Here is a 9017-nt window from a genome sequence, read left to right on the forward strand (position 1 = left end):
GGGGGGGGGCTACGTTCACTTGGCCCCCCCAAATGTTTTTTCGAATTTCTAAAAAACGATAATGGCGCAAGAGTTATTATCGGTGGCGCTTATTAGCGCATAACGAGCGAATTCATTTTAAAATAATACGACTATCAAATCTCTCAGTGGGGGGGCCAAGTTAACGGACCCCGAATAATCTAAACCTGCATACGCACATCAAATAGTACCTATAATGTCAATCGTTATATCTTGCAGAGAAAAAAAACCGACAACGGATGGACTATAGAATGTCAGCATGGTCCCAAAGAATGCGTCTACAATAAAATAGAGGCCTGCGGTATGGCACGAAATGTTGATCAAAATGCTGTCATTTCGTTTGTGCATTGCATCGAAAAGGGAATTAAGACTGACGATTCCAATTACAAGCGAATAACTAAGAAAGTAATTATGACGTATATCGTGACCTAATTGTATTATGTACCTTTAGTGTGGTCCCTTATTAAACGTGAACACGGCTGATATCATTAAATGTGCAGAGGGCCAAGAGGGCGACGAGCTAATGGTAGCAAATGGGGTGAAAACGGATGCTGTACAACCATCAATAGACGGAGTACCGACTGTGTTATACAATAATTACTATAATGACACATTGGAAGAGTACAACGACAACTTTTTAACCATCGCTTGTAAACTACTCGATGATGAACCTGCCGCTTGCATGCATTTGGATAACGAAATTTGGTGAAAAAGGAGAAACAGAGTTAGCTACCTAAGAGTGTTCAAATAATTTACATACTGTTCGAATTTTATATTTGCAGATAACCAAGACGTCTCTGCATTAATTCTGGGTATGATTTTTGGAGACATGTGCCCAAAATTGAATAATGAGATATTATCTTAGGTTTATCTATGTGATTTTTTTAATAAAGGATAATTTTAATTCAAATAAGTACTTTTATTTACTTCAATTAAAAGCGTTTGCATGAATTTTCATTTGAGAAGTTTGCGCACGTGATACTATTCATTAAATCGATGTTAATTTCTTTCATTTATTACGCCCAAGTTGTTATTTTATTTAACCGTAAGGAAGCTAAAAGGGAATTAGCAATATAAAGTAACAATCGTGGTTACAAACAGGGGCGGACTGGGTACTTACGGGCCAGGTGGAATTGCATGGGGGGTGGGGGGTAGCTCTGCGGTGCACCACAAAAACATTTTTTTGCTTCATTTTAGTACTCCTTTTTCGGAAATCAATTACAATACCGTTTTTTTTTTTAATTGCAGCTGATAATTAAAAGTAACAAAATATACAATCCAAACGAGGCGCGTCGCCTATCATTGTATTTCAGCACTTTCATGCTACGACAATAAATGATAAATTCATTGTAAAACATTTCAACTAAAACAGAATTGTTTAACAACCTAACATCAACCCCAATTAGAGAAACATGTTAATAATTTATTAATAGTGCAAGAAACTAAATACAGCACATACTTATAAATTTCCAACGGGCCATTATGACGTACAGGCCAGGTGGCAATCGCCCCCCGCCCCCCCGGGCCAGACCGCCCCTGGTTAGAAATGCAATTTTATTTCAGATGTAAATAGAATAAGATCATAAATACCTACTGCTTTTTACGTACTTACAATGTGATTGATTTTGCGTGTCGCGTTAAAAAAAACAAGTGATATAAAAACAAAAGAGCATCAGAAAACAAATTTGTTTTTTGTATTTGTAATATTTTTAAAGAGCCTAAAATTCTCTTTGCAATATCAAATATGTTATAATTACCTTAGAAATTAAAGCTACAGTAGTAGTTTAGAACCAATCGCAGTAGCTGTGAAAATTTAAACAAAAAATTTACAACAGGAAACGTCGAAAACAGATGAAAAGCAGTTACAGAAATCACTATTATAACTTAAGGAAAATTTAAATTCATTCCACTTGCTTCCTATGTATTATCGTTACATCGAATAAAAACTCTTAACATTTGTGCAATTATTATTATTTGAAAAACTCTTTTGTTTTTGTTTAAATTTCTACAGTTACTATGATTGATTTTTAAATGGGAAGGGGTGCTAAATGTTAGATAGTTCGAAAGGAATGTCCATCCTGTTTTCAGAACTGTTTTTATTTTTCAAATTAGATCAGTAGTTCCAGAGAAAACTCGATTTAAATGGATTTGCGTAGGGGATGAAGTTGATAGCTTGTGTCACAAAAGAGCATCTGACATAAGTGCAATAAATACACAAGCAATGAAGCGAATTTGTGAGTGTGTTACTTGTTTAATTTTGCGGTAAATTCAAAAACAATAATGGTTTACACTATAGCGGAAAGGGTGTAAATATCGCCGATGAATCAACTTCTAAGTTTTGAAAGTAGTCCGTAAAGCTAATAAAATTTTTCAACAGTGGTCTGGGATTTAGTTGTGCTATATTTTCAGATTCCTCAACATAATAAATGATTAATTATTCCTAAAAATTCATACAAAAAAACATTAAAAAACAATTTTTTTGGAGCAGTTTCACCTACGAGTTATAGGTATAAATCACGAGGTCGAATTAGGGGAGCAAAGGTTTTAACTCAATTGTTTCATTAATGCTTCTTGCATTTGGATTTTCGCAAAACAAGACCCGACTATACAGGCTATTTCACGCAAATCGATACCTATAAGTATTTAGACTTGCGTTAATAATTTAAATCTGAAAATTAGCATACAATACAACCGGAAGTGGATAGCAACTTTCTTATTTTAAATAGAACACCCTATATTTTATTGCATTTTCGAAATCGAAATGGCTCCGTTGCTTGAATTTCAAAAAGTCTTCCAAAATCAACAATATTGACGTGATGTTACATGCGAATGATTTAAATTTTGATCGCCCTTCTACAGGGTGTTTTAAAGTTAATGGTCATGTTTAATAACTTAGAACCTTAAAAAGTTGATTTTTTAATTTAAGATTTTCTGAACTTGATGCAGCGCCCGGCTCATTCTACACATGATGCTTATAAATATGTATTTGAACATTTTTGAAGACAGATGGATTAGGCCTACAGATCCGCGCTATTGGTCTTCTAGATAGATATAGATATATATACCGCCACTGGACTTTTATGTGTGGGGTCTTATAAAAAAACTTACATCAGTTGTTTCTCGTGAAGGACTGCAAGTTAGATTGAGAAGAGCTTTTGATGAAATGGAGTAGAAATTCGACAGGCGACTATCAACGGAGTTAAGTAATCAGAGGATGCCATTACCTATGTGTTGGAAAAAACGGTCACCACGTGTTGGAAAAAACGGTCACCACGTAGAACAAAACCTCAATTGATGTTTGTTTTTTATTCTGTCATTTGTTATCATGGCCTGCTTCTGTTTTTGATTTCATCTTTATTTAAATTTATATTCATTAAAGTAAATAAAATTTTTTCATACTCAGTGGTATAAACTACCATGAAGAACGAATGATAACAATTTTATAACAATAAAAAGATTTGTCTCCTAAGAAAATTATGCATCTAACGGTCACAAATCTTAAATAAAACGAAAACCATTACAGATAGGTATAGAGATGTAGACATTTTTTCGACATTTGAAAGTGCAAAAAAATAAAGCAGGTTTCAAATTTAAATCATTCGCATGTAGCATCACATCAGTATTGTTGATTTTGGAAGACTTTTTGAAATTCAAGTCAACAGAGCCATGGGTCAAACGTCAAAAATGTTGAATAACTTGAAAATCTTTGATGCTAGGTATAGTATAGGAAAATGTGGTATCAAACGACGTTGATTTTCATGTAGATTTCGTAAATGCAAAATACTATTTTGTATTTTAAATAAACTATTTTATATTTTGTATTTGAAATAGATTCCTCAAGTATTTTTCCTACGACTTTCATTGAAAATGACATATGTCGTACAATTATGTTTACTTGAAAATTGACCATTTCGCTCACTTATGGCAAAATGTAACGGAAAACAAAACGCACCCGTGTGATTTGCTTTCTCATAAGATCTACCATATATTAGAAAGCAAATCGCATGTTACGTTTTGCTTTCGTAGTAGTCTAATCTTCTTGTAACATCAACGTAGTAGACGTATGTACGTCAAATTCTAAAATTGCGATTAGTTTATTCTTGAGTTTATTCCCTTGTGCTACGCATTTAATTCCTTACTTAATTTTTACTAGGCTCTTTGGATTTTTCAAAAGCCTTTGATACCGTCAACCACACCAGACTTCTGAATAGGTAAGATTAAATACTTAGGGTTTTCGAAATATAGCACAAACTGGCTTGAAAATTACCTGAGGAACAGAACACAACAAACTAAAATAAACGCCCCTAACGGTACACTGATCTCAAATATGCTACGTGTCGACTGTGGAGTTCCTCAAGGAAGTATTGTGGGCCCATTGTTGTTCAATATATATGTTAGTGACTTACATCGTTTTCTCCAACATGTTGCTGTTCACCTCTACGCGGATGATATACAGCTATTAATACATGCCAGTGTTGAAACTATTAATCAACGTATAGATGATTTGAACGAAGACCTAGACATTATCACCAAGTGGGCAACTGCAAACCACCTTAAGCTTAACCCCTGTAAAACTGTATTAATGCCGATAGGTACTACTGGACAAATTAAAAAATTTGTCTCCGAAGTAACACATACAGTAGAGGTGTCTGGAACTAAAGTTGAGTATGATACATACATGAAGATCATAGGTATGGTTTTAGATCAAAACTTGAGCTGGGAACTGCATGTGAACTATATACTAACTAAATCGTACTATAAATTAAAAAACTTATATAGATCTAAAGACGCGCTATCAAAGGAAATTAAACTAAAATTAATAAAACAACTAATATTACCTTTACTGAGCTACGGCGATGTGTGTTATCATGGACTAAATAAAAGCCTATCCGTTAAAATACAAAAAGTTCAAAATTATTGTGTCCGTTACGTCTGCAACATACGTAAATATGATCGTAATTCGTATAACACCAGCACTTGTTGATCTGAATATGCTGAATATGGAAAAGATGCGCTTATTTAACATCCTGTGCTTTTTACATAAATTGATCATTGTGAATAAAAAACCAATTTACTTATGTGAACAATTTAACACTCTTCAAAGTTTTCAACAATCTTTGTATACCCAAAGTTAACACAAAAGTGGAATATAGATCGTTTTATGTGCAGGCGGCAAAACTATGGAACAATTTACCAGTGAGTGTACAATTGATTGGAGAGACTTTTACTTTTACTCGAGTGTGTTTAAATATCATAAAAAATGATGTCACAAATTTTTGATAGATTCTTTACTACTCTTTCATTCTTCTTTTATTGTTTGTTTTGCTTTCTTCTATCGCTATATTATTGTATTTTTTGGTGTAGAATGCCACTTGTTATGTAAGCTTGTAGAGGGGGGATTGATGGCTGCAAAGCTTTTCCTACCCCTTAATAAAGAAATATTATTATTGTCGGTGTTTCTTGTGAGAACTCAGGTCTAGCCTGGTTAACTAATCGCACGGATTAATATCAAGTAACGATTAGTGTCTGTGTCTGTGTCTGGTGAAGTTATGTAGGGTTCTAAAGAAAAATAAAAAATAAAATAAATATTCACACACTCACATTGGAAATCTAGAGATAGTATGTAATTCAATACTTACCAACATAGCTATTAATGGCCCCACTAGTCAACGCTATCAGGAAAGAAGAAAACAAAACAAAAATATCATTATAATAATTCCTGGAATTTTATTAAATAGAGTTTATTGTGTAAGTGTTTCTTTGGCTTTGCGTTTGGGTTGAATACGAGTGGGTTGTGATAACGTGGTGTGTTTATGTGAAGAAGGAGATTTGTGTTTTTTAACTGTGCTAGGACGTGTAACTTTATTCGGTGGACCTGTCTTTGTAGTGCAAGTTGCGTTACTTGTATTTGTGGTGTTTCTTTGTTCTTGAGGTTGTATTTGTGTGGTTGCTTGGGTTTTTGGTGGAGATATTGCAGTATTTTGTGAGCTAGTAGTGCTGTCAAGGTTTTTGCGTTATTGTTATTATTATTATTATTATTGTTAATTTTAATGGTGAAAAGTGATTCTTCCATAGATGTAGAGTGTACTCCACCCAACATTAGGGAAGAGGCAAAATCCACTACACTCGAATTACTACCAACTAAATTGCGGCTGAGGTATGAAAAGTAGCGTACGTCTAATAATATTAGTAAATTTCTTGCAGAAACTCCAAACGACAAGTACCTCTCTGCTAAAGTAATTATACTTAACAATAGTTCGTTAAAGAGAAATTGAATCTATTTCGTATTTTTAGATAGTTTTAGTAGTTGGTTCGCAATAAAATAACTTTTGTTTCATTATTTAAGTAGATTTTTGGTTATTTTTATTATTTTTTTTTATTTTGCCTTTATTTTTGTAAAAGACGTTTTTGGCATCATGTTTTCCACCCGAGGAAATGGAAAATTGACTGTTGCATATAGTAGGTACAATGCACTTTAGAATCAAATTGAGTGTTTTTTATGAAAGGAAATTCTGCGGAGAGTCGTAGGAAAAATAGTGTACATGACTCGTTTGAAAGCCACTTTTCACACTCGTGTGAAAAGTATCGCTTTCAACACTCGTTACGTAATATACTATTATCCACCTCTGGGAAACACAAAAGACAACAATTTTAATGCCTAAAGTATATGTTGGGTATATTATTTCAATATTTTAATTCGGTGTGGAGGGGTGGGTCTATTACTGGAAAATCGCTCTAGATCTGCTCCCCCGATGACGAATGCCTCATAATCTATTATTTGGAAATAATTGCTATAAAGGTGTACATATACTGGTGTAATTGTAGTGACACTCTGTAGTATCTCCACTCAAATATGAGTCGTTATAAATTATAATATATGCGACAGGATATGCAATAGTAGATAGGTAGCCCTATAGGTACTTGTATCGAATATTAATCGCCATTAATTAGATAAAAACATGGACATTGATCATGATTAGGATATCGGTCATTAATAAAGGGCAATTAATTTTTCATTATCAGAAACAATAGGTAGTGTTAAATTTGATATGCATAAACATTGTGAAATCTGCATTTTCTAATTATAGCTAGGTACATTAAACGTTAATTATCCTCAGTGACCTTACACACTTTCGTACTAATTACACTTACAAAGTTACCAAATATATGTAGGGATTTTCCTCCACTTCCAAAATTTTAGATTAGTAACTAGTATTGCACTATGTGACTTGTGAGAGCTCTGGAATCCCGATTGAAAACCTGAGAATAACATATTATTTGAGTTTTACATCAGTTGACATTTTTCCGCCAAACGTTGACGTTGCAACATACAGTTATAATGAATTTACTGTTTTCCGTTATTTTTTTGACTGGCGTTTTCCAAGTAAGTTTACCATGTTCACTATACCTATAATACCTAATGGTTTATGCGATTGTTTAAGGGAGGGTTATTAGTTATGTGTTGTATTATGCGAAAAATGCGTTATTTCCGGGGATTAATTTGGAATCATCCGAAATGTACTACATTTTTAGTTACTTTCGCCTGTGGACAGATTAGATTTGTTAAGGTCAACAGAGTTTATTGTAGTTTACGTAAAATTCGTTTAAAATATTACTTCATTAGTGTAAAAAAATGTTTGTTATTCGGTATAGTATAAAAATTCGTTCCGTCCATGCAGGCGCGTGGTTTCTGAAACGCTCCCATCACCATTGCTAATTAGCTACTACGATAAGTGGTCTCCTAACAACATTTATCTAACTTTTATCCGTTTAGAATTTTCAATAACACAAAATTACGACCAAAATGCATTCATGGGCAATTTTCGTCTAACCCCCTCCCCCCTTCAAAAATTGATCCAAAATTACGTTCTCTAACATGTGGTTTGATTTTCCCGTGCCTATTATATGGGAAAAACAGATCATCGAAATTGAAAGCTGTCAGAATAGCCTGTTTTTATTACAGGTTTCATCCGAAAAGCTTCAAGTGTCCATTTATTACGAAGCGCTTTGCTCTGACAGCGTCCAGTTCATTACTAAACAGCTCCAACCTGCTTACAAACTGATCGGGTCCAATTTAGAAGTGGATCTCGTACCTTACGGAAAAGCATCGGTAAGAAGTGCATCAATTTCGATCAATGGCGTTGCTCAGTTCGCATAAGAATGTTGCTGCTCTGTCTTCAGTCCGATGTAACCAAAACTGAAAACAAATTTCTTGCAGCAAACCCAAGAAAATGGCAAATGGTTCTTCAGATGTCAACACGGTCCGCCAGAATGTCACGGTAATATATTGCAAGCGTGCGGTTTAGCTACTGACAAGAGTCAGGCCCAAAAAGTCGACTTTGTGTATTGCGTCATGAACCAATGGGATCCCAGTAGTGACGACGCAATTGAAAAGGTGAGCCCATTGTCAACTAACCATTGCTCGTCATAATGACCATGGTTTGTAGTGTTCTGGAAAATTGGGACTAACGAGCGATGCGATTTTCCAATGCGCCAACAGTGGAGAAGGTGAAATTCTTTTGGCTAAGAATGGCGTTCAAACACATGCAGTAACGCCAAAGATCACTTTCATACCGACGATAGTGTTTAATGGTGTATACAGTTCTGCGAACCAAAACGGAGCTTTCAGTAATTTCTTAAAAACGGCCTGTGATCAATTCCACGACAAACCCAAGGGATGCAACGCGTGATTACTATTAATATTAGACATTAGGTTAATGTAACAAGTAACATTAGAAAAATCTGTTGTGTTCAATTTCAATTATATGGCAAATTGGATTCCTGTGACGTCCTACAAAGGTTAATAGGAACTAGGCGAATTTTTGCTGCAACTGCAAAAGCTGTCAAGGTTACCGGGACTTTTATGGTGTAAGTGACGACCTCGCAGCTTTCGTAAATACAGTGTCCCAGATCGGGTGGGATTGCATGGATAACTTTGTTATTATGAAGGATAGAGAATTGGTTAAATGGGCCATGTTTTGCAGTTTTAGATGCTTATT

At 34.5% G+C, this 9017-nt stretch overlaps 2 protein-coding genes across 2 annotated transcripts; both read left to right on the forward strand.

Moving 5' to 3' along the window:
• Nucleotides 1-183: 183 nt before the first annotated feature.
• On the forward strand, nucleotides 184-928 carry LOC116168997 (gamma-interferon-inducible lysosomal thiol reductase-like; the record flags this gene model as incomplete). The annotated part of the gene is made up of 2 exons (XM_031485029.1): nucleotides 184-423; nucleotides 470-928. Coding segments are annotated over 2 exons (498 nt in total), but the record flags the coding sequence as incomplete, so codon positions are not given.
• A 6269-nt stretch (nucleotides 929-7197) lies between these two features.
• Nucleotides 7198-8796, forward strand: LOC116168750 (gamma-interferon-inducible lysosomal thiol reductase-like). The gene is made up of 4 exons (XM_031484726.1): nucleotides 7198-7402; nucleotides 7982-8128; nucleotides 8237-8413; nucleotides 8466-8796. Exons 1-4 carry the CDS (start codon nucleotides 7358-7360, stop codon nucleotides 8706-8708), a joined length of 612 nt encoding a protein of 203 aa, XP_031340586.1. The 5' UTR covers nucleotides 7198-7357; the 3' UTR covers nucleotides 8709-8796.
• Nucleotides 8797-9017: the final 221 nt, after the last annotated feature.

This window comes from Photinus pyralis, unplaced genomic scaffold (assembly GCF_008802855.1).
Source record: "Photinus pyralis isolate 1611_PpyrPB1 unplaced genomic scaffold, Ppyr1.3 Ppyr1.4_LG4, whole genome shotgun sequence".
In the NCBI taxonomy this organism is placed as follows: domain Eukaryota; kingdom Metazoa; phylum Arthropoda; class Insecta; order Coleoptera; family Lampyridae; genus Photinus; species Photinus pyralis.

Coding starts and splice junctions, on each gene's coding strand:
- LOC116168750 (XM_031484726.1), top strand. CDS start 7,358: ATGAATTTACTGTTTTCCGTTATTTTTTTGACTGGCGTTTTCCAA. Junction 7,403..7,981: donor TTTTGACTGGCGTTTTCCAA/GTAAGTTTACCA, acceptor TTTTTATTACAG/GTTTCATCCGAAAAGCTTCA. Junction 8,129..8,236: donor TACCTTACGGAAAAGCATCG/GTAAGAAGTGCA, acceptor AATTTCTTGCAG/CAAACCCAAGAAAATGGCAA.